Source organism: Myotis yumanensis, unplaced genomic scaffold (assembly GCF_028538775.1).
Source record: "Myotis yumanensis isolate MYYU_CA2020_CCGP unplaced genomic scaffold, mMyoYum1.0.hap1 SCAF_13, whole genome shotgun sequence".
Taxonomy (NCBI): Eukaryota; Metazoa; Chordata; class Mammalia; order Chiroptera; family Vespertilionidae; genus Myotis; species Myotis yumanensis.
Window position 1 is genome coordinate 804,604 of NW_027223764.1, and position 24,247 is coordinate 828,850.

At 65.1% G+C, this 24,247-nt stretch overlaps 1 protein-coding gene and 1 long non-coding RNA gene across 3 annotated transcripts in view; both read left to right on the forward strand.

The window, feature by feature from the left end:
- Nucleotides 1-20,346, forward strand: part of HTRA1 (HtrA serine peptidase 1) — a 34,626-nt gene extending 14,280 nt beyond the window's left edge. Inside the window, exons 4-9 of one of the 2 annotated variants that reach the window (XM_070432049.1) lie at nucleotides 14,198-14,392; nucleotides 15,517-15,549; nucleotides 16,476-16,590; nucleotides 17,237-17,294; nucleotides 19,063-19,161; nucleotides 19,736-20,346. In XM_070432049.1, coding sequence (XP_070288150.1) covers nucleotides 14,198-14,392; nucleotides 15,517-15,549; nucleotides 16,476-16,590; nucleotides 17,237-17,294; nucleotides 19,063-19,161; nucleotides 19,736-19,904 — 669 coding nt within the window. In that variant the 3' untranslated portion in view covers nucleotides 19,905-20,346. The remainder of the gene's footprint in view (nucleotides 1-14,197; nucleotides 14,393-15,516; nucleotides 15,550-16,475; nucleotides 16,591-17,236; nucleotides 17,295-19,062; nucleotides 19,162-19,735) is intronic. The other variant, XM_070432050.1, reaches the window with a different exon arrangement.
- Nucleotides 20,347-21,563: 1,217 nt separating this feature from the next.
- On the forward strand, nucleotides 21,564-23,459 carry LOC139022216 (uncharacterized). Its single transcript, XR_011473612.1, has 3 exons — nucleotides 21,564-21,752; nucleotides 22,333-22,746; nucleotides 23,226-23,459. It is a non-coding gene; the product is annotated as an uncharacterized lncRNA (long non-coding RNA).
- The last annotated feature ends 788 nt before the right edge of the window (nucleotides 23,460-24,247 follow it).

Here is a 24,247-nt window from a genome sequence, read left to right on the forward strand (position 1 = left end):
ATCTCTACCCGCCCCCCTCACTCCGCCCTTGGCCTGAGGTGGCCAGAGGCATTCTGGGCTTGCGACCAAATAACTCGTCTCCGCTTCTCCCTGCTGAGCAGATGTGTGCGCTCTCCCTGCTGAGTGCTGAGCCCTGAGAGCTAACCGCTGGTCGAGGCTCCCCGGCCCCAGAGTCAGAGGAGGAGGGTCCCCCGCAGGCTCCCCTCTGTCCCGGGGTCTCTGAGCCCCTTTCCTGGGTGGGGATGCGGCCCAGGAGGGAAGGACGGGGCCTGCAAGCGCTTTAATAGGAAGCAGCTGGAGGGCAAACCAGTTCAGCTCAGAGCAAAGTGATTCCACATGTGCTCAGCGCCCCACGTGTGCACGGAGTTTACGTCCGCGTCCAAGGGCAGGAGAGAGAGAGAGAGAGAGAGAAGGAGCGGGGAGGCGGGCCGCACTTGCTTTAGGCCGGAGACCAGGCAGGAATACGGGGGATGTACTAAGAGGATAAGGAGGAGCCACCATGGCTGGGCGTCGACCTAGGAACCAGGAGGTCACCGTGCGATTCCGGTCAGATCTCAGGCCCGGGTTGTGGGCTCCATCCCCGGTGGGGGGCGTGCGGGAGGCAGCCCATCAATGACTGTCTCATCATGGACGCTCTTATCTCTCTCTCTCCCTTCCTCTCTGAAATCAGTAGAAATAAATTATTTTAAAAAGATTAGAGGGGAAGGTGACTGACAGCCCTGCTGATCAGCAGACACACAGGAGGAAGGCCCCCCCGCACCCCACCCCGATGACGCCAGGGTCAGATGGTGTGTCCGCCACACACACCCTGTTCTCACCAGGGTCAGATGGTGTGTCCGCCACACACACCCCGTTCTCACCCTGAGCTTAACTCCTGCAGGGCCCTGAGGTCTGGCCTGGAGGTGCCCTCCTCTGCCCCTTCCCCTCTGCGTAGCCACCCTCCCCCCCCTCCCACCCCCAGGCCCCTCTGGGGACAGGCGCCCCTCGCTGTCTGTTATCTCGCCTCCTCTCCCCCTGTTGTTGCTGACTTAGCTACTTACTGCCTCAAGCTCATCTCCCCGCTCAGGCCGGGGACACACCTGTCAGGGGGTAGGCGGCCGAGTGTGCAGCGCCCGGGAGCCCATGCGAGAGCCGGCTGCCTGGGAGGGAGCGGGTGCCAGCGGGGGGCACGGGCTCCTGTGGGTTCTCAGATGGGGTGAAGGTGCGCCAGGCCCCCCGCCCCCGCTTTCCTGCCAATGTCCCGCCGGCTCTCTGCTCGGGGCTGCCTGGGGTGTGGATGGCACCTGGCTGTGCCGTGGGTAGCAAGGCCCTGGCGGGGGCGGGGGGGGGGGGTTGTGTGTGTGTGTGTGTGTTTCCCTGGGTGCCCATCCCTGCTGCCAGCAGCCAGGGGATATTTGGAAGCAGCCTGTGGAAGCTGTGGGGGGCTTCGCCCCAGGCCCGAGTCAGTCCTTGGCCACCTTTTGGGCCAGATGCCACCTCCAGACCTGCTTGAAGTGGCAGCGTAGGAGGAACTGGGGGCCGGGCTGTGTTCACTGCAGGTGGGGGGGGAGCTGGGGGCCGGGCTGTGTTCACTGCGGGGGTGGGAGCTGGGGGCTGGGCTGTGTTCACTGCGGGGGTGGGAGCGGGGGGGGGCGTGTGGGGGGGAGCTGGGGGCCGGCTGTGTTCACTGCGGGGATGGGGGGTGGGGGGGAGCGGGGGGCCGGCTGTGTTCACTGCAGGGGTGGGAGCCGGGGGGGGGGGGGAACTGGGGGCAGGCTGTGTTCACTGTGGGGGTGGGAGCGGGGTGGGGTGGGAGTGGGGGGGGGGAAGGAGCTGGGGGCCGGCTGTGTTCACTGCGGGGGTGGGGGGGTGGGGGAGGAGCTGGGGGCCGGCTGTGTTCACTGCGGGGATGGGGGGTGGGGGGGAGCGGGGGGCCGGCTGTGTTCACTGCAGGGGTGGGAGCCGGGGGTGGGGGGGAACTGGGGGCAGGCTGTGTTCACTGCGGGGGTGGGGGCCGGGCCCTTCACAGGCAGGTGCAGGCCTGGGCGCAGGGGCTCCGCTCCTGTGTGTGGGAATCTGCCCTGAGTTCTCCGGGGGAAGGCCCTCCAGACGTCGGGGAAGGGAGTGGCATGACTCACGGGGGCCTCCCACCAGCGCCCTGGGCAGCCTGCACGTCAGTCAGAAGGCGCTGACTAAGCCGCAGCTCGGCCTCAGGGACTCAGATAACACAGTCGGCTCAGCAGCTGGGGGGGGTGTCTGCCTCCCACCCCGGTGCAGCCCCGGGCCTGGGCGTGGCCTGCGGGCACAGCCCCCCTCACTGTGGTTCTCCCCGGCCTGCGGGACGTCCCCTCCCTGGGTGCTGGGCTCACGCGGCCTCCCCTCTCTCTCTCCCTGACCTCACCGGCTGCCCTGCAGGCAGGTTGGCTAAAGATGCCCCACGCTGTTCCAGCACCGCATTGATCTCTACGTCCTCAGGGCGATGGCGGGGGAGGGGGCCTCTGTCCGGGGAGGACGGCCCCTCCCGGTGCCCGGCCCTTTGGAATGTGCGCCGTCTCCGCTCCCAGCCACGGACAGGCCCTCCCTTGTGTGTGCTCTGGCTCCTGGTCAAGAACTTAGTTGATTGAAGGAAATTCTTTGGCCGCGCTTTTCTCTTAATATGGTCTTGCCTCTTCCCCATGGCACGCGCTCCCCAGGGCCCTGGACTAACGCTGTTATTAAAGGTTCTGGCGAAGCCCTGGCCAGGTCTCGGGTCCGAGTTGGTAGGTGGCCCTGGGGCGTGTCTCCCGGCCTCACGGAGGGGCGGGCATCGGTGCCACCTGACAGCCTGGTGAGTGAGCAACAGGGTGTCAGAGCCCCCTGAGCATTTGCAGCCCTTACCCGGCCCTCTGTCTGTTTTTGTAAATAAAGTTTTATTGAAACACAGCAGAGTTGAGTTGCAAGGATGGAGACCACACGGCCCATGACTCCCGGGGGACTGTGCTACTTTGCTGCAGCTGCTGCTTTTGTTTTGTTGGTGAAGCAGGGAGCGAGGCCTTAATCTCCCCATTTCTGTGAAAACGTGAATTCAAAGATGTTTTGCAAATTATTATCCAATTTTAAATCCTAGCCCTGCCCGGTTTGGCTCAGCCCGTGGACTGAAGGGTCCTGGGTTTGATTAAGGTCAAGGGCACATACTTCGGTCGGGGCACATGCGGGAGGCAATCAGTTGTGTCTCTCTCACTTCGATGTTTCTCTCTCTCTGTCTCTCCCACTCCCTTCCACCCTCTCTCAAGTGAGGATCCACCCCCTCCCCCAAAAAATACCCTGATGTTCTTCTGAGGTTGGCCGTTGGTTCTTTCATGCACAGATTCTCTCAGGATGAATTGAGCATCTGTTTGGGCCAAACGCCGGGTGACGTGTGGGGACGTGTCGGCCACGGGCCAAGCTGTGAGCTGACGGCCTGTGGGAAACAGGTGCATGGGCACAAACACGATGACGGGTGCGAGGAGGAGCGAACGGAGCGGGAGGCCGAGGCCGGGCAGGAGGGCCTCGCGGGGCGGAGGCAGAGAGAGCAGATGGAGGCGGCAAGGGGCAGAGGGCACTCGAGCGGCTGAGCTGGCCTGTTCCGTGCAGCCCGGAGGCCTGGGCTGTGGGCCAGGTGCACACGGGAGTCTGAGAGCCCTGGACACAGGCCAGGGTCCCGCCTAGCTGGCTCCTGGGCACTGTCCGCACCCCGTCGGCCTTGGGCCTCTGGGGTTCCTGCTCATCCTCGGCAAAGCTCTGGCCTCCTGGGCTCCGGCCTCCTGGGCTCCGCTCTCTTGGGCTCTGGGCTCCACTCTCCTGGGCTCCGCTCTCCTGGGCTCCACTCTCCTGGGCTCCGCTCTCCTGGGCTCTGGGCTCCGCTCTCCTGGGCTCCGCTCTCCTGGGCTCCGGGCTCCTGGGCGCCGGCCTCCTGGGCTCCGCTCTCCTGGGCTCCGCTCTCCTGGGCTCCGGGCTCCTGGGCGCCGGCCTCCTGGGCTCCGCTCTCCTGGGCTCCGCTCTCCTGGGCTCTGGGCTCCGCTCTCCTGGGCTCTGGGCTCTGCTCTCCTGGGCTCCGGTCTCCTGGGCTCCGCTCTCCTGGGCTCCGCTCTCCTGGGCTCCGCTCTCCTGGGCTCTGGGCTCTGGGCTCCGGCCTCCTGGGCTCCGCTCTCCTGGGCGCCGGCCTCCTGGGCTCCGCTCTCCTGGGCTCCGGGCTCCTGGGCGCCGGCCTCCTGGGCTCCGCTCTCCTGGGATCCGGGCTCCTGGGCACCGGCCTCCTGGGCTCTGGGCTCTGGGCTCCGCTCTCCTGGGCTCCGCTCTCCTGGGCTCCGCTCTCCTGGGCTCCGGGCTCCTGGGCGCCGGCCTCCTGGGCTCCGCTCTCCTGGGATCCGGGCTCCTGGGCACCGGCCTCCTGGGCTCCGCTCTCCTGGGCTCCGGGCTCCTGGGCGCCGGCCTCCTGGGCTCCGCTCTCCTGGGCTCCGCTCTCCTGGGCTCCGCTCTCCTGGGCTCTGGGCTCTGGGCTCCGGCCTCCTGGGCTCCGCTCTCCTGGGCGCCGGCCTCCTGGGCTCCGCTCTCCTGGGCTCCGGGCTCCTGGGCGCCGGCCTCCTGGGCTCCGCTCTCCTGGGATCCGGGCTCCTGGGCACCGGCCTCCTGGGCTCCGCTCTCCTGGGCTCCGCTCTCCTGGGCGCCGGCCTCCTGGGCTCCGCTCTCCTGGGATCCGGGCTCCTGGGCGCCGGCCTCCTGGGCTCCGCTCTCCTGGGCTCCGCTCTCCTGGGCTCCGGGCTCCTGGGCGCCGGCCTCCTGGGATCCGGTCTCCTGGGCTCCGCTCTCCTGGGCTCCGGCTTCCTGGGCTCTGCTCTCCTGGGCTCCGGGCTCCTGGGCTCCGCTCTCCTGGGCTCCGGGCTCCTGGGCTCCGCTCTCCTGGGCTCTGGGCTCCTGGGCTCCGGGCTCCTGGGCTCTGGGCTCCTGGGCTCCGCTCTCCTGGGCTCCGCTCTCTTGGGCTCTGGGCTCCTGGGCTCTGGGCTCTGGGCTCTTGGGCTCTGCTCTCCTGGGCTCCGCTCTCCTGGGCTCCGGGCTCCTGGGCTCCGGCTTCCTGGGCTCCGCTCTCCTGGGATCCGCTCTCCTGGGCGCCGGCCTCCTGGGTCTGGAAGTGCAAAGTGCATGCGAGGGGCCACTTGCCTCGTTCTGCGCAGGGAGAGTCAGGCCCCCAAAGCTGTGGCCACGGAGAACAGGCTTCTGGGGAACTGAGGGCTGATTCTTCCAAGAAAAGTGCTAGTTACCCAGTGACCTTCGTTAATTAAGGCGCCAGGACCCGAGAACGAGCACACGGACTCGCGGTGTTTTCCTCTTTGCCTCGGCTCCCAGGCGGCTCGGAGAAGCCGTTGGCGCTGGGTAATGTCCTCTGTGTCCCACTTTTTAAAAATATGTTTTTTATTTTTAATTGATTTTTAGAGAGAGAAGGAGAGAGAGGGAGAGAGAGAAAGAAACATCGATGGGAGAGTAGAACATTGAGTGGTTGCCTCCTGCACGCCCCCTGCCGGGATCCAGCCCACAACCTGGGGACGGAGCCGGACGGAGCCGGACGGAGCCGGACGGAGCCGGCAGCCTTTTGGTGCCCAGATAACCGAGCCACACTGGCCAGGGCTCTGTGTCCCACTTTGTCACGAATAAGTAGTCATTCACTTCTTTAATATGCCCTGTCATTGGCCACTGGAATTCTTATATGGCCGAGGTTACATATATTCACGATTAAAAAAATAAATGTGCCGAAACCGGTTTGGCTCAGTGGATAGAGCGTCGGCCTGCGGACTGAATGGTCCCGGGTTCGATTCCGGTCAAGGGCATGTACCTGGGTTGCGGGCACACCCCCAGTAGGAGATGTGCAGGAGGCAGCTGATCAATGTTTCTCTCTCATTGATGTTTCTAACTCTCTCTCTCCCTTCCTCTCTGTAAAAAATCAATAAAATATATTTTTTTAAAAATTAAAAAAAAAAAATGTGAAAGGAATTACGTAGCCTGGGCAGCTCCTTTGCCTGTGGTGCGAGCTCTGTGTGGCCACAGTGGGTGCCGAGCGGCAGCTGCGAGGTGGGCGCTGAGCCGAGTGAGACCACAGCCCTCCTCGGGGGGCTTGGGCACTGTCACTTGTCCCCCGTGCTCCCTGAGCCCTGAACCCCACCTTCCCGACGTCGGGGAACCAGGCTGCACCCAGAGTCAGTGACTCGGCCAACCCCGACCTTTGGGCAAACCCCGCTCTTAAGATCTGATGGATCTGGTGTGTTCATTCTTCTGTTTTGTCATTTTCCCATTCATTGATTTTTAAATTATTATTATTTAATATTTTTATTGATTTCAGAGACAAAGGGAGAGGAAGAGAGAGATAGAAACATCAATGAGAGAGAATCATTGAAGGGCTGCCTCCCGCACGCCCCCCACTGGGGATGGAGCCTGCAACCCGGGCCTGTGCCCTGCCCGGGAATGGATCCGTGACCCCTGGTTCCTAGGTCGACACTAAAGCACTGAGCCTCCCCGGCCGATTTTTTTTTTTTAAATAAATATTTACTGGCCAAGCGCTGTGTGGCAGCGACAGCCAAGATGAAGTCAGCAGGTCCAGTGGGGGTCGCGGGGGCTGGTGCGGGGAGACAGTTGCACGCGCTGCAGACAGCGGCGGCCTCCTTGGGCCGCCGGTATAAACACTCCCTGGCCACCGGCTCCGTCGTCCAGTGGTTGACATTCTGTGGTCGGAGCAACATCAGAAACGCTGACGTGTCCTGCGTGGCTCCCAGGAGGCCAGGGCGGTTCTTCCCTTCTTCATTTGCTCTTTCTCTCTTTTGTGTTTGGGTAACCACCTCTGTTCTGTCTTCTTTTTAAAAAATATACCTTCTTATTGACTTCAGAGAGGAAGGGAGAGGGAGAGAGAGACAGAAACATCAGTGATGAGGGAGAACCATTGACCAGCTGCTGCCCGCACGCCCCACACTGGGGATGGAGCCTGCAACCCGGGCCTGTGCCCTGACCCGGAATGGAACCGTGACCTCCTGGTTCAACCACCGAGCCACGCCGGCCGGGCAAAAGCTTATATGTTCGTCCCTGTATTGGCACCTGGTATGTGCTTTAGGAACAAGGCATCCATGTTTTCATTTGGCCCTGAGCCCCGTCAATCATGTGGCTGGTCCCGCCCCAGTGGCTCGGCTCCAGGTGATCTCGCTTCACCTGGACCACCCCCGCCCAGGTGCTCAGCTTCCCCGCCTCGGGGGCTCACTCCCCTGCCCCTCCTCCCCCCGGCTGGACCACCTGCTCCCCCATGCGTCTCAGGTGCGCCCTGTCTGCTCTTCGGGCCACTGCCTCCTGCTGGGTGTGGGCGAGGGCTGTTGCCCCCACTGCATATTTTTTCTAGAAAATGAAAGGTTCGCCTAAGTGTTCCCAGAAGGCGCTGCTGACTCACGGGGCGGGGGGGGGCGGGGCGGGGGGGCGGCCGTGGGCACAGCCAGGGGCTGCCGCCTCGGCCTTTGAAGCCGCCTGGCACCCGCTGCCCGGAAGCGGCCCTGGACGGCGCGGCCGCTGGCGGTGCCCGGCTCCTGCAGGCTCAGCAGCACGACATGGCTGTCGGGAGCGCCTTCTTTTTAAAGACGAGGAGGAAGCAGTGGAGCTGCCTCATTCGGTTACAAAAAAGGTGCCGATGTTTCTCCAGTTTCACTGGCTCTTGTCTCCCCGCATCGGGGAGGAGGTCGCGGCCAGAGGAGCGCCGGGCTGTTAGTCCGGAGGCCGAGCGGTGGGCGGCGCTGCCCGTAGGCCCCTGGGCCGCGTCCAGCTGAGCTGGCACTGGGAGCGGCGGCCCCGCTGGAGTCGTAGGAAGGATTGACATGGATGCTGGCGCCGGGTTTGATCCGACAGCCCCGCGGCTGTCTGCTGAGAGGGCTCTTTGGAAATGGACCAGGTCTCCTGGAAGGAACCCTAATTGTCAGGCCGGATGCCCGTGGACGGCACCAGCTCGGCTCCCTTCTGTTGGAGGTGCTGGGCCCAGGACCCAGAGCAGTCCGAGTGCCCAAGGTCACGGGGCGAGTTCATACAGGACCAGGGTCAAGTCCAGATGTGCTGCTGCCCCGGGCAGTGTGCTCCCCGATGTGAGGAGGCTGGGGTGTCAGGGTGTGTGTGTGAGTGCATGCCTCTGTGTGTGCGTGTGTGTGTGCCTGTGTGCCTCTGTGAGAGCGTGCACACATCTGTGTGTGTGCATATTCCTCTGTGTGTGCATGCCCCTGTGTGTATGTTTGCACACCTGTGTGTGCGTGTGTGTGTGCCTGTGTGCCTCTGGGAGAGTGTGCACACATCTGTGTGTGTGCATATTCCTCTGTGTGTGCATGCCCCTGTGTGTATGTTTGCACACCTGTGTGTGCTTGTGTGTGTGTGTCTCTGCGCGTGCGCGTGCGCGTGTGCCTCTGCATGTGTGTGCATGCCTGTGTGCACATGTATGCCTCTGTGAGTGCGTGTGCCTGTGTGCATGTGCCTCTGTGTGAGCGTGCACACCTGTGTGTGTGCGCGTGCGTACCTCTGTGTGTGCCTACTTTGTCTAAGTCTTCATCTGCACCCCCCTTGCCTGTTTTGGGGAGCAGCCGGAAGCAGCCTCAGCCGGGCCATTGCTCAGCTCAGCCTCTTCCCCGGGAGATTCCGCAGCTGTGATTTACCCAGCGGCACCCCCGCCCGCAGAGCCCCGCAGCAGGTGGTGCGCCCAGGCCTGCCCCCCGCCCCCCTGCCCGGGCTTGTCCCACCTGGAGGAGCCGCCTGGCCCTGGAGGAGCCGCCTGGCCCTGGGAGGCGGGAACTGGCTCCCTCTGCCTGGCCTCTCGTCTGAGTTTTCCTCGCGTCCCCATCGCCCTGGGGTAGGGCACCGCTGCCCCGTCACCTGACCCTGTGGACGGTTGGGCACTGAGTGGCTCTGTCTTGCTGGCCAGCTGTGTGAGCACTGGGCCGTGGGCAGCGTGGGCAGCGTGGGCTGGGACAGAACACCTGGCATCTCGTAGGCGCAGAGGATTCTAGTCCCGGAGACGCCACCGCCGAGCTGGGGGACCCCCAGTCCCTGGTGAGGGGCCCAGGCACGATGCTCAGCCCTCTGTCCCCGAGAGGCTGGCTGGAAGGGCCGAGGGAACGTCAGAGCCCCAGGCAGGTCACGCAGGGCCGGGGTCCCCTGTGGCTCTGCGCAGACGGGCCCCTTGCGTCTTGCTGACCTGACGGAGATGTGGAGCCGCGGCTTTCCTCTGACGCAGACTTCCCCTCTGGCCCCCACTCCCCACCCCCGCCCCCCAAAACCTGCATGGGCGAGCAGACTCACCGGAGCCGTTTCTGAACAGTTGGGTACCCCGTCTCCACTCCGGCGACCCCTTCCCCCTGCGGTGCCTCTCCGGGCGGGCAGAGCCCTGAGCTGGTTCTAGGTTCCCTCCCGTGCTCCCCATTCCTAGGGAGGCCACTCCCGAGCCGGCGAAGGCGGTCAGGGGGCCACAGTCCCCTCGCCAGTGAGGGCTGAGGGCAACCGCACGCCTGGGCTGGCCAGAGACCACAGGAGGAATGTGCTGGGCCCTCGGGCTCCTCTGCTCTTTTTTTTTTTTTTTTAATATATTTTTATTGGTTTCCGAGGAAGGGAGAGGGAGAGAGAGTCAGAAACATTAATGATGAGAGATGGATGTTAGAGAGGCATCATTCATCAGCTGCCTCCTGCACACCCCCCCCCCCCCCCCCCCCCCCCCCCCCACTGGGGATGGAGCCTGCAACCCGGGCCTCTGCCTGACCGGGAATCAAACTGTGACCTCCTGGCTCCTAGGTCGACACTCAGCCCCTGAGCCCCGCCGGCCGGGCTGGGACTTTGTCTCTTCACTGCGGGTGCCGGAGGCTGTGTGGCTCTCCACTCAGCGGACAGGAAGCTTGGAGGGCACGGGTGGCCTTCACCCATCTCCTGCTCACTGTGCTGGGCACTTTGGAGATGCCCGGTGAAGGGGTGGAGAAAGTTCTCTCTTGTTGGCAGTGTCCCTGGGAACTGGGCCGCCGGCCGGCCGACTGCCATCCGAGCTTTAATACACCAGGCACCCGCCTCTTCCCCGGCCACACAGCTAGCACCCGGCCTGCAGGTAGGTTAACGCCTGCATGGGGAGTCCGGAGCCCACACCCAGGGCCTAGCACCTCCTGGCTCCTTCGCCATCAACCCACTGGCAGTGAGCTGGCCCTTTCTTTTTCTTAATGTATTTTTATTGACTTCAGGGAGGAAGGGAGAGGGAGAGAGAGAACCATCCATGATGGGAGAGAATCATGGACCGGCTGTCTCCTGCACGCCCCCCACTGGGGATGGAGCCCACACCCGGGCCTGTGCCCTGACCGGGAATTGCACCCTGACCTCTTGGTTCATAGGTTGGCGCTCAGCCCCTGAGCCACGCCGGCCGGGCGGGTCGTGTTTTCTTACTCACTCTCGTTGGTTCGGTTGTGGGGATGCCGTTGAGCATTCGTGAGCGTGCGGACTGCGGGCGGCAGGCACGTCAGCACCCCGGCCTCCTGGCTTCCCCTCACGAGCTGGGCGTGACTTTGGGACGGGGATGTCCCGGGTCCTAGAAGGACTTGGGCTGAGCTTGAGCGGCCGGCTCTCTGGGTGGGGCCGGGGGCTCCATCTCTGACCCTGAGCCTCGGAGCTCGCCCGCCTCCCTGCCTTGTGCAGGGATCGCGTCTTCATCCCCGTAGTGGCTGGGCAGCCGAGTGAGGGACAGGCCACGGGCCTCATCCTCCCCCTCCCCCTGCTCTCCTCTGCCCAGCTGGGGGGGGGGGGGCGCTGTCTGCCTTGGAGAGGCTCTGGCGAGATGGCGAGATGGCGAGATGGGGAGATGGGGAGATGGAGAGATGGCGAGATGGCGAGATGGGGAGATGGCGAGATGTGGGAAGGGCTGGCTTGTGTCTGGGCCGTCTCAGGAGATCAGATCGCGTCTGCAGCCGGGAGCCTTGGGGTGCTTTGATGTGGGGGCGCGGGAACCAGCCCGGGGACACAGCGCAGGGTTAGACTGGTATGAGGGGGCGGGAGTTTCCTGCCTGCAGGTCAGGGCCGGGCGTGGCTTTGCGCTTCCCGCCGTATCTGCGTTTCATCTCCCCGAGTCCCCCGTGGAGCGTCTGTCTAGACGGCTGTGGAATCAGACGCTCACTGACTGTGCGGGCATTTGGCCAGCAAACGTATGGCCCCGAGCAGACAGGCCGGAGGGGAGGGGAGCTGCACTCGGGTCTGGAGCAGCCGGGAGCCCGGTGCCGTGGGGCCAGCCGGTCCCCAAAACTGGCCTCAGGCGCCTTGAGGTCCTGGAGAGCCGTGCGCCCGCCACCTCTTGGGCCCAGTCACTCCGTGCGGAGCTTCCCGCCTGCGGTGAGAGCGGGAGAGCAGGTCTCAGCTGGGAAGCCGCTCCTGCGAGCCTCAGTTTTCACATCTGTAAAATGGGGGGAACAGGCTCTCAGGCCCCAGGTGGTCATGGAGGTGCTTTGTCATCTGAGTTCAGGCTTCATGTCAGACCCGCCCCCTGTTGTGTATCTATTTGCTTTTTCTAATGTTGGCCCTTCATAGTCTGTGAAACGTGTGTGTGAACAAAGCTTGCACAGGTGGGAATCAGTGCTGCCCACGGGCCCAGCTGTGCCCTGTGCCCTCAGTGCTGCTCATGGGCCCGGCTGTGCCCTCAGTGCTGCCCACAGGCCCAGCTGTGCCCTCAGTGCTGCCCACGGGCCCGGCTGTGCCTGTGTGCCCTCAGTGCTGCCCACGGGCCCGGCTGTGCCTGTGTGCCCTCAGTGCTGCCCACGGGCCCGGCTGTACCCTCAGTGCTGCCCACAGGCCCGGCTGTGCCCTCAGTGCTGCTCACGGGCCCGGCTGTGCCCTGTGCCCTGTGTGTCCCCCTCTGTCCAGGGAGGACGGGTCTCGGGGGTCTGTGGGCTGGATGGCTGATGTCCAAGCTGCGTGGTTGCCGCGTGTGGATGACCTGTCTGCACGGCGCACGCTTGTCCTCGGCGGGTCCCCTGAGCAGCACGCAGGCCCCCTGGGCCCCCCCTCTGTGCCCTCACCGCGTCTGCACCCCCCTTCCCTCCAGTGTCTGCTCCTTCCCCGTCTCTGGGCCTGAGCTCAGACTGAGCAGAGCTGTCTTCAGGCCCCTCTGCCTCCTACACACCCCGAGACCCGGGAGCCCGGGAGGGGGGTGGGGAGGGGGTGGGGAGTCACCTTCCGATGGGACCCCAGCCTGTGGCTGAGCGGAGTGGCCCAGCCCCCCTTTCTGTAGCTCAGCCTGATGGCGGGCACTGATCGCGTGCACTGAGCTGTTGAGAAGCAACTGTTACCGTGGGCGGCCTGGCCGGCCCAGCCTCCCCCCTGCTCACCCCTCAGGCCCAGCCCCGAGGCTGTTCCAGGCCCCGAAGGGGCAGGAGTGTCCCTGTGGGCCTCCGATCACCGACCGGCTCCCCCCGCCGCACTGCGATGGCGGATGAGGTCACTCCTGGCAGGGAAGGCTGGCGAGGGCCCAGGGCAAACAGGCGGCTGAGCTGGCGGCTGTGCCTGGCGCGGAGGAGCCGAGCTGGGGAGTGCGGCTGCACCCTGCCCCTCCCGGCAGCGCTGTGCACTCTGGCCTCAGGCGTCCCCACCCGGCTTCTCCCGTGCACAGTGGGGTGGCCGTGCTGGCCGGGGAGTTCAGCTGGTGAGGTTCCCCCACTGGGTCTGCACAGACCCCAGGACTGACAACAATACCCACGTGAGCTTCCCTGGCCCAGCGCGATGCTTAAAGCGAGCCAGGCCCTCTCCAAAGAGCTGCTCAGCCTGAGGCCACTGGAGCTTCAGACTGACCGGGGAGGTGGGCGTGCGGCACGAGCCCATTTTCCAGATGAGAACTCTGAGGTCTTGGTGGTTGTGAGCTCAGGCCAGGATCTCACAGGGCTGGGGACCGAGCTGCAATCGAGGTACATGCCCTTGACCAGAATCAAAACCGGGCCCTTCAGTCCCCAGGTGGACGCTCTATCCACTGAGCCACACTGGCCAGGGCTCAGTATTAGATCTTGGGTCCTCCCTCCCCCATTCCTCTCCTCCTGTCTGACCTGCTGGCCCAGCAGCTCCCCGGGCATCGCCCTCCTTGCTGGGGTGGGGAGGTCTTGGTGAGGTGCTGTGTGTGGAGGGAGAGGTCTGGGGCCAGGCCACAGCCCAGGGGTCCGCCCTCCTCTGTCTCCCGCCATCCAGTGCCCAGGGCCTCACTTTCTCCGTCTGGTCAATGGGCCCATCAGCCGGTGTCTGCTCCGTCCCCGGCAGAGGACGTGCTGAATCAGAGCTGGTTGCCCCAGCCCACCCTCCGGACCCCCTTGCTTCTTCCTTTCTGGGGGTGGACAGATGTGAGGACCCGGATGGTGACTCGCACGCGGCCTTGGCTGGGCGTGGCTTCTGGGCCCACGTGGTTTGGGGCAGCTGCTCGCTTGCACTCAGAGGACAGAGGCAAAAAGGACTCCTTGGCCCTGGGGGGCGGGGGCGGGAGGTGGGGGCCCAGGGCCCCCTCATGGGAGCTGGGCTCTCTTCAGCCGGAGCCCTGAGCGGCCTTACTCTGTCCGTGAGGAGCTGTTGGGGCTCCCTCTGCCGCCTGCACGGGCATCCGGATCGGCTGTGCTCAGCCTGCCTGGCAGGAGCAGAGCTGTCAGGGGCCTTTCCCGACCAGGAGAGAGCCCCCCCTTGTTTTGGCATCTGGGGGTCCTGGCCGCCCCGCCCGCCCCCGCCCCTCACCAGGTGGCGTGTGCTTCGCACAGGAAGCGCCAAACCGGGTCAGTGGTCAGTGCGCCCGGCCCTCGCTGCTCCGCCTGCCGGCCGGAGGGTGTGCCTGTGGGGCAGCTCCAGCCTGGCCCTCCCCCGGGAGTGCTCTCGGGGAACCCCAGGCAGCGTGGCCCCACATCTGGAGGGCGTCTCCCTCGGTCCCCTGGTCCCAGGGTTTCCGAGCGGGTCCGCGCTGAGCGCTCCGAGATGGGCCGAGACCCCAGGTGCCGCCAGCGACCCTGCCAGGTGCTCCCTGGCGCGGCCTCGGCGCTCACCACAGCGGCAGCGCTGGGGTGGGGGGAGGATCCTGGGGGGGGAGGGCGGGGATGGGGTGGGGGAGGAAGGGAAGGCGGGGCCAGGGAGGGACGGGCTGAGCCCAGTGTGCAGGCCGGAGGCGGTGAGGCCCCCCGCGACCCGCGCCCAGCACCATGCCCGCCGTGTGTTCCAGGGGAAGCTGCCGGTGCTGCTGCTGGGCCGCTCCTCGGAGCTGCGGCCGGGCGAGTTCGTGGTCGCCATCGGGAGCCCGTTCTCCCTGCAGAACACGGTCACCACCGGCATCGTCAGCACCACGCAGCGCGGCGGCAAGGAGCTGGGGCTGCGCAACTCGGACATGGACTACATCCAGACGGACGCCATCATCAACGTGAGCCCGCCGGCGGGGTCCTGTGGGTCTCGGGGGTCAGGCTGGGGATCCAGGGTGTGGTCTGAGCCCCAAGGTGCCGTCCGTGCAAGGGGTTTCCGGGAGCAGGAGGCTCGGCCCTTAGCCACCCGCAGGGACTGCTGGGAAGGAGACTTAATTTTTATTTTTTTAAATATATTTTTATTGATGTCAGAGAGGAAGGGAGAGAGAGAGATAGAAGCATCACTGAGGAGAGAGAACCATGGATCGGCTGCCTCCTGCACACCCCACACTGGGGATGGAGCCCACAACCCGGGCCTGTGCCCTGACCAGGAATCCAACCCTGACCTCCTGGTTCATAGGTCGACACTCAACCAGTGAGCCCCGCTGGCCGGGCTGCAGGGACTTTAGATCGGCCACGCTCTGTAGCCAGAGGTCCCCCCCACCCCCCGGCATAGACCCTGCAGTGCCCGGCAGGGGGGGCTCGCTGTGCCTTGGGGTGCACCTGAGCGGTACCCCTGCCCTAGTCGGAGTCTGATGAGGCCGGGGCTGCTCCTCACTCTCACGTGTGGAATCTTTTCTAGATCACATTCCCCACTTCCTGTGTCTCCCCGAAGGGCTGACGTTTGTAAAAGCCACGTCCCCCCACATCTGTGTGTGAATAGGGAACCCCCACATCTGTGTGTGAACAAGGAACCCCCACATCTGTGTGTGAACAAGGAACCCCCACATCTGTGTGTGAATAAGGAACCCCCACATCTGTGTGTGAATAAGGAACGCAGCGTGTTTCCGGCCTGGCTGCCTCTCGGGGTTCATTCCCAAGCTCCCTCCCGCTCTGCACGAAGCAACGGGAATAAAACTCGCCGGGCGGGGTTTAGGGGTCCCACAGCCGGGGCTGTGCAGGCTGAGACCCTGGAAGGGAAGGTTGTGGGGTGTTGTAGGGAGTTCAGAGTTAGCCTCTGAGCTTTGAGGAAAACAATCCGATTATGGCGAATCTAAAACTCCCTGGAAATGGTTCAGGCCCTTCTTTCCCAGCAGAATACTAGGGCGACAGGCACAGGTGACAGGCAGCCGCACGCAGGCGCCTGCGGGCAGGGAGGGAGGTGGGGCCTCGGGGACGCTGCTGACGCTCCTGTGTTTGCTTGCAGTACGGGAACTCGGGCGGCCCCCTGGTGAACCTGGTAAGGACTCTGGTTTCCAGCGTGTGGTTTGCGCTTTCTTTCCCGACACGATCCTGCCTCGTTCACCACTCACCCCTCATTCACCGCTCACCTCCTCCTCCAGGGGTCACCCCTCACCCCTCACTCATAGGGGTCACCCCTCACCCCTCACTCATAGGGGTCACCCCTCACCCCTCACTCATAGGGGTCACCCCTCACCCCTCACCCCTCCAGGGATCACCGCTCACCCTTCACAGGGGTCACCGCTCACCCCTCACTCACAGGCGAGGCGCGGGGCTGGGGGCTGACCTCTCTGGCTGCGGGAAGAGGCAAGGAGGGGTGTATGTGTGCTCTGGGCCGGCTCCCCATTCCATCCCGAGGTGAACACCCCCTAACGATGGTGCGGGAACAATGGTTGCCTGGCATGAGGGGTCCTGTTACCCCAGGCCATTCCCCACGAGCGGCGTTGGCTCGACGGCGGGCTCACTGGCATCAGAGCGCCCTGTAACGGCCTATCCCATGACCTAAGCGAGGGGAGACCAGCCCGGAAGTGAGGCCATGGTGCCCCTCACCCCCGCCCCCTTCGGCCCCAAGGCTGCTGCCCGAGCTGCATTTTCTGGAAATGGGGGGTCAGCCCACCCTCCCGCCAGCGGGCACCTGAGGGGACCGGCCACGGAGAAGAGGGGTGTGGACGCACTCGGCGCTCCGAGGGTTATGTGTCCTGAAACCGCACCTGAGGCGGTTTTCACGGCCGGTGGTCCCCGAGGGGCCCGAGTGTGCAGGTCCCTTTGCTGAGCGAGACTCAGCTGCCCGATGACGCCTGCCCCCACCCCCAGGGCCCGGAGCCCCTCCTGCCAGCCCCCCACGTCTTCCATGACCCCCCCCCTCCCGGGAGCATCTTCAGGGGAACCTGTGGGCCCGGGAGCCATTTCTGTCTTGCCTTTCAGGACGGCGAAGTGATTGGCATCAACACCCTGAAAGTGACGGCCGGCATCGCCTTTGCGATCCCGTCGGACAAGATTAAAAAGTTCCTCACGGAGTCCCACGACCGGCAGGCCAAAGGTGACGCGAGCGGCCGGCCGCGGTGGGGGGCGTGGGGGGCGTGGGGGGCGTGGTGCAGGCCTGAGGCGCCGCTCCCCGGGACCCGGCAGGGACGGGACCCCAGGACCCCAGCTCTGTTACTCAGGACGGGATGGGGCGCGTGTCCTGAGCCCCGGGATTCGAGCCCAGAGATTTGGGGTCACGGCCCAAGGCCCGTGAGCGTCCGTGAGGGTGATGGGTGCCGGCTGGATCCCAGGGGACCCCCCCCCCCCCCATGCAGCTCCTCAGTCACGTGTGTCCTGAGAGGCCTTGGCCCCGCCGGTGGGATTTAGTCCCATTTCTGCTGAGATTGGGGGGTCATTCATTCCACAAACGTGGGGGCCCATCTGCTCAGGCCCAGTGGGGGGTCCCTGAAGGTGTGATGTTCACCTTCCACCTGGGCCAGGGGAGGCGGACAGGAAACAAACAAACCAGATGATTCCGGATGGCAACAGGGCTTCCCGGAAAATGAGGCAGGAGCCGGGTAGGGAGTGAGGGGAGGGGCAGCGGGGAGACCACGAGGCCGAAACGTCTCCTAAGCTGAGTCCTGCAGACGGGGGTGGGGGGGTGGGGTGGGGGGCTGATCGAGCGTCACCCGGGCTGACGCGCTGTCCCCTGCTGCCCCCAGGCAAAGCCGTCACCAAGAAGAAGTATATCGGCATCCGGATGCTCTCGCTCACGTCCAGGTGGGTCCCGGGAGGTGTGTGTTGCTTGTAAGGAACCTGAGCCTCGGACGTGCTCGCCTGGCGCCTCGGCAGGAGGGGCTCACGCTGCCCGGGGACCCCGCCTCTGGTGGGACGTGTGTCGCCTGAGGAGAGAGGAGGGGCCGTTCTCCTGGGCCCCTCGTTTTATTTTTATTTTTTAAAAATATATTTTTATTGATGTCAGAGAGGAAGGGAGAGGGAGAGAGAGCAACATCCATGATGAGAGAGAATCACGGACCGGCTGCCTCCTGCACGCCCCCCACTGGGGATGGAGCCCACAACCCGGGCCTGGGCCCTGACCGGGAATCGAACCCTGACCTCCTGGTTCCTAGGTCGATGCTCAACCACTGAGCCACGCGGCCGGATGACCCCTCCTTTCACCTTTCAGTTTGTTTCTGTGTCTGAGCGGGTCCTTCCTTCTGGAAAGTTCTGCCTTGTTTTGCAGGCAGCCTGGATGGCGGGGGCGCGGTCACTGCCGCAGGCCGGGCCTCCGCCCACATTCCGGGAGTGCCCAGGTGCCCTCCGCCCGGTGCCCTCCGCCAGCTGCCCGGGGCTGTGGCTCTGGAATGCGGGCAGGCCCTCGCCCGGGGCTTGTTTTCCCGGAGCTGGAGGAGGTGGGGCACGTGGCCGCCAGGCCCATGACAGGCTGGGGTTTGCCTCCGTCGGTGACAAGGTCTGACGTCACCACATGGGTCCCCGTGACCAGGGGTGTGGCTGACACTGGGTCACGTATGGACGTCAGTACGTTCCTGCTGGAACTGGCTCACAGTCGCTGGTTGTGAGCCCGCGTTGTAGGTTGGATCCGTGTTACGGAGGCCGGTCCCTTCTCAGCAGCGACGAACGGTGCACCCGTCCGGCCTCGCCCGCGGGGAGCAGGCGTGAGCCGGCCACCTCCGGGGTTCTGGCCGGGCTCTGCTGCTTCCCGCCGGCGTGGGGCTGTGGGACGAGCTGGCCTCGGTTTCCTGCTGTCGGGGTGAGGCAGCCGCCGGCACCGGGCGAGGGGTGAGGGCCGAGTGACTCAGTGGGTGTCGAGACTGGGACGTGGGCGGCACTGATCTGGCCGCGGTGACGCCAGCCGCCGGGTGTCTCCTGCCCGCGCTGTGCCAGGCACGGCCTCGTGCTGCAGCCAGAGGACCCCAACTGCCCTCCCACCTCCGTGCCCGAGGGTGAGGCATCGTCCCTGTTTCACGTTTGAGCCAAGTGAGGCCCAGATCACACAGAGAGCGAGTGGCAGGGCGAGGCTCCCAGCCAGCCGACCGCTTACCCTGCCGACTCCTCCGGCGGCAGCTGCTGCCAATTCATGACTAAAATCAATGGAGCCCGGCCGGGTGGCTCAGTGGTTGAGCGTCGAACTAGGAACCAGGAGGTCACGGTTTGATTCCGGTCAAGGGCACAGGCCCGGGTTGCGGGCTTGATCCCCAGAAGGGGGCGTGCAGGAGGCGGCCGATCCACGAGCCTCTCCTATCATTGATGTTTCTCTCTCTCCCTCTCCCTCCCTCTCTGACGTCAGTAATAAGAAAAGAAAATAAATAAAGTAAATACAATTGACGGACTGATGAAACCTCTTAATGTTTGTTACCCAGTAAATCTTTGCGTCTTGTAGACGGGCGGCTGGAAGCAGAGCCAGAACTCCCGGGGTTTTATGTTAGAATCGGGACGGAGGAGGAGCCAGGGGCGGAGGTTTTGGGGGGCTGCGGGGAGGGGGGCGGTGTCGCTCGCTTATGAGGTCCCTTCCCCCCCCCCCCCCCAGCAGCAAGGCCAAGGAGCTGAGGGACCACCACCGAGACTTCCCGGACGTGCTCTCGGGGGCGTACATCATCGAAGTCATTCCCGACACGCCAGCGGAAGCGTGAGTCCGAGCGTTCTCCCGTTCCCTGACTTCCTGCGGTTCCGGGGCCCTGTCAGCTCAGGCCACTGTGAGGGTCCCCGACAGGATGGGGCCGTCCGACCTGGAGAGCTCAGGACTCCGCCGCCAGGAGCCCTGGCCTCACGTGGGCGTCAGGTGGAGAGGGCTGCCCACTCGCTAGGCGCCTCCCGGGCGGGCGGGCGGGTCCCGAGGCCCCGGGCAGGGGTCCTGCCGAGGAAACAGCTCAGCCGGCAGCAGGCCGTGTCACCTTACCGACCGGGCCCAGAGGGAGGCGCGGACGGGCCAGCGCACTGCCCGGGGCCTGGTGGGCCGCCTGCGTCTGGGCCGCCCGTCGGCTAACAATCGGTTTTGCGTTTTTAAATGTCGGGAAACATTTGTCAGGAGACGAGTAGCTGAAAAGAGGCATGAAAAGGCCATGCCATTCGAACGCCAGCGTCCGCGTGAGGATGGCTGGGACGCGGCCGGGCCTGCGAGAGGGGATGGGGCGGTGGTGCGGAGAGCTGGGGCTGCGCTGTGCGGCGGGGGCGCGGGACCCTCACGCTGTCCCCTGTTGCAGCGGCGGCCTCAAGGAGCAGGACGTCATCATCAGCATCAACGGGCAGCCCGTGGCCTCCGCCAGCGACGTCAGCGACGTCATCCGCAAGGAGAGCCCCCTCAACATGGTCGTCCGCAGGGGCAACGAGGACGTCATGCTCACCGTGGTCCCCGAGGAGATCGACCCGTAGCCGGCGGGAGCGGGAGCGGCGCGCTCCTCACAGACCCTCCGCGCCCGCCCGACGCGGTGCCTGGGCCGGGGCCGCCCTGCTGCTGGCTCGGCTGGGACTCGGCGGCCGACGCCTCCTGGGTGTTTGCAGGCCACGCCGATGCCCGCGTGGGACCCGCCTCCCGCCCGCTTGGGCCCTGCCTGCTTCGAGCGTCGACGGCGTCCTCTCTACCTGCTCGGCGTCCTGGTGCCAGGAAGGCCGTCGATGTTCCGCGTGGATGAGAGGGCGGCCTGGGAGCCGCACATGCGTGCTGTCCTCCATGCTGTCCTCCCACTCAGCACCCGGAGGAGGGCGCGGCCGGGACCGCGGGCGGGTGGCCGTGGCTTCAGGAGAACTCTCCTCCCGGGACCCCGGGACCAGGCGAGTGACCGACGCAGCTATTAAAGTTCTTCTTCATGCTCTGCCCCTGGCGTGCATCTCTTCCTTCCCTCCCGGCCGCCGGCGGAGTGTCGGGGAGGTGATGGTCCTGCCAGGGGCTCCTCCTGAAACCGCACCGTCCACACGGGGTCGCCCGGAATCTTAGCGGGGTGTCCAAGTCCCCCGGGGGCTCGCTGGGCACAAACCACTGCCCTCGGCCGCCCTGGCCCGCGGGCTCGGACGTGAGGACGGCTGTGCTCGCATCGGGGCTTTTCAAGCTACAAAGAGCCTGTCGGCCTCACATGCCAGCCACCGGGCAGCAGAGGGTTTCAGGGCCGGCTCTGCGCCAGGCGGGGCTCAGCGTGCGGGCGGATGTGGTGCGGGCCCCTCGGCCCTCGCTCCCGAGCTCAGGAAGCCAGGTCTCTTTCCTTTTTTTTTTTTTTTTTTTTTTTTTTTTGGTTAATCCTCACCCGAGGATATTTTTCCCATTGCTTTTCAGACAGTGGAAAGGAGAGGGAGGGAGGGGGAGAATCATCGATGTGAGAGAGACATCCATTGGTTGCCTCCTGCACGTGCCCAGGTTTGTGCCCTTGACCCGGAACCGCACCCGTGACTGTTGAGAGCACAGGCCAGGGCTCCCGCCGCTGAGCCCCACGGCCAGGGCCAGGCCAGGTGCCCCTTTGAAAGGGAGACACTTAGACAGGACGTGACCCCGAATGGCCCTGCCCACGTCCCAGGAGGACAGGGTGACGCCGATTCTAGTTGTCCTGGGCTCTGGACCAGAAAGCAGACCGTCGGCCTGGGGGTGCAGAGCAGGGTTCCCCTGAAAGCGCCCTTGAGGGGTCCCAGCCTCGGGCAGCTCCAGGCACCTCCGTCTCCAGGGGAGGCTGCAGGAGCTCGGGAAGCTGGGCCCAGGAAGCCTGTTGCAAAGCTTGAGCTTGACCCACCGGCGTGGCTCAGGGGCTGAGCGTCGGCCTGTGAGCCAGGAGGTCAGGGTTCGGTCCTGGTCAGGGCACAGGCCCGGGTTGCGGGCTCCATCCCCAGTGTGGGGCGTGCAGGAGGCAGCCGGTCCATGATTTTCTCTCATCATTGATGTTTCTCCCTTCCTCTCTGGAATCAATAAAATATATTAAAAAACAAAAACAGAAAGCATTTGAGCTTGGAAGCGTGCCCAGGCCTGAGTCCCCGCGGCAGCCACACCAGGGGGCAGGGTCCACCCAGAGCAGAGGGAACCGGCTCCCGGAGAGTCAGGGTCAGAGCGGCTCGGGCCGGACGGAGGCTCAGTCCTCTGGGCCGAGAGCTCAGGTCCCTCGGAGCCGGGAGGCTCAGGGGCCCAGGCCCAACCGGAAGGTGGGAGGACGATTAGGCAGCGGCCTCATCAGTGCTGACCCGAGGCAGCTGGGTGGCTCGTCCTTGCCCTGCGCTCAGCTGACCGGAGAGCCGGAAGGAGCCGTAAGTCCTCCTGGCGTGGGGTTGGCCTTCCCTCCCTCCGTGAAAGGGGGTGACTCAGAGCGGCCTGTGGTGTCAGGCTGCACCCACAGCTGTTTGACCCGTGGCTGCTCCCCAGGTGGTCCTTGGAGGGGAGGATGGGGGGGAAGGATACACGGGGGTGGGGTGGGGTGGGGGGGGAGGGGGGAGGGGCAGCCAGCCGGCCGAGCCTGTCTTTCTCGGCCTGTCATGGCTCCCGAGGCTGCAGATGGTTGGTCTGGAAGGAGTCGGCCCGCGGGCGACTGGCCTGGGTCCCTGTAAACACTCGGCAGCATCCGGCGTCCAGGGATCTTGGGCCAGAGATTTGCCTGTGTGTGCGGTGACGTCCAAGCCTCAGACGCGGCAGCTCCGCACCCTGGTTGGTGCGTGATGCGTTTGGTTACCTGGCTGCGCTGACCTTCGGGGCCCTGGGCCTTGTGGGGGCTGCAGGGGGATGGTGCACCCACACTCATCCTCTCGGCTTTCACGGGACGTCCCAGGACATGTGTACCTTCTCCCCCTCCCCCTCCCCCTGCCCCTCCCCCTGCTCCTCCCCCTCCTGTAGGAGATGGATTAGGAGCTAGATGGACTCGAGTTCGACTCTGCTGCCTGCATGTTGCTGGCTGAGTGGCCTTTCCCACCTGTAACGTGGGGATAATCACAGCACCCCCCCCCCCCCGCCCCGGCTGCCGGGGGAAGGAACGGGTCAATACGGGCACCTGGTGAGCAATAAAGACCCAGCGTCGCCGACGGTACACGAAGGTCCTGCAGCCTCAGCCTCCCCTGGTTAGACGGGGACCACAGCGATGCCCCCGCGCCTGGCGTCGGAGGGTTAACCGTGACGGCGCGGCCCCCAGGCCAACAGCGCGGGGCCATGGGCCTGCCCCTGTGCTGGGCTCTGAGGACGGTCCAGTGGCTGCAGCTGCCGGAGCCGCCAGGTGGCAGAGGGCCGACGGCCGTTCCGTTCAGATCCGCAGAGGTGGGTGCCAGGTTTATCCTCTTTGACGCGTGAAGTAAGCGACGCCACAAGCACGCATCTTGCTCCGCCACAGGCTCCTGCGTGGGGCGCACCCCCACCCCCAGGAGGTCTGAGCCGTGGGCGTGGCGCTCTGGGGGCCCGTGTGCTGGGCCCATGTGGGCAAGTGCCACTGCGGCCAGGGCCCTCCTGAGGTTGTGTGTGTGTGTGGGGTGGGGGTGGGGGGCAGAAGGGGGAAAGGGGGACGGATGTGCGAAGGGGCCGGCCCAGGTTCCAGGCTCCTGTGACGTGTGACAGGTGAGGCAGACGCGTGGCGCCAGGTGGCTTGTGCAGGAGGGCAGGTAGGCTCCACTGTGGCCGCAGGGTGGTCAGCGGGCAGGACTGCCTGGGGCCCTGGGGAGCAGGCTGGGGGACCCCACTCCGCCATTTGGGTGGTGTGCTTGACAGGCAGGCTGGAGTGAGGGCCCCCTCCTTCCCCACAGCGTCTCCCCTCCACGTGGCGTCTCCCCTCCACCTGGCGTCTCGCCCTCAGCCGCTGGCATCTGAGAGGACGGTCGGGGTGCGGGCTCGGAGAGCGATGCCTGTTTTGAAACAAGTGTTGTTGGCCCTGCCTGGTGTGGTTCAGTGGATAGAGCGTCGGCCCCTGGACTGAAGGGTCCCGGGTTTGATTCCCGGTCAAGGGCACGTCCCTCGGTGCAGGTCTGACCCCCGGCCCTGGTTGGGGCGTGTGCAGGAGGCAGCCAATCCATGCGTGTCTCTCACACTGATGTTCCTCTCTCCTCTCTCTGTGTCTCTCTCTAAAATCCGAGGGAAGCGTCCTCGGGGAGGACGAACAGGACAAACCAAAGGGAAGAAGCAGGTGCTGCTGGTTGTGCGTCTGAGGCCCCTGTTGTGTGTCACAGCGAGTCCTGCCAGGCGGGCGGCCAGTTCGTAGAATCGCATGTTGCAGGCCACACCGGAAGGCCCGGCTGGGCCTGGTTCTGTGGGAGCTGGGCCGCCAGCCCCCTCTGCCCCGTGTCTGGCCCAGCTGGGCCGGCTCCCGGCGGTCCGTGCCGGCTCCCACTCGGACGTGGCCCCGGGGCTCCCATCCCGTGGGTGGGGCGGGCCTTCCTGCCGCCGGGCGGCTGCTGTGTCAGAACCTTTAGAGGCGATGGCCTCAGTGTCCTGCCTGCCAAGGACCAGCAGAGAGCAAGGGCAGGGAGCCCTGCGAATGCAGGTGGCGTCACAAGAAGAGCCGTTCGGATTCTTTTCTTAAAAGTATTTCTTTACTGATGTCAGAGAGGAAGGGAGAGGGAGGGAGAAACATCAATGAGAGAATCCTGGACCGGCTGCCTCCTGCAGGCCCCACACTGGGGATCAAGCCTGCACCCTGGGCTGTGCCCTGACCGGGAGCAAACCGTGACCTCCTGGCTCCTGGGTCAAAGCTCCAGCACCGAGCCCCCGGCCGGCAGCACCGAGGGCTCTAAGGCAGACGCTGTCCGGAATGAGGCCGTGATGATGGGCG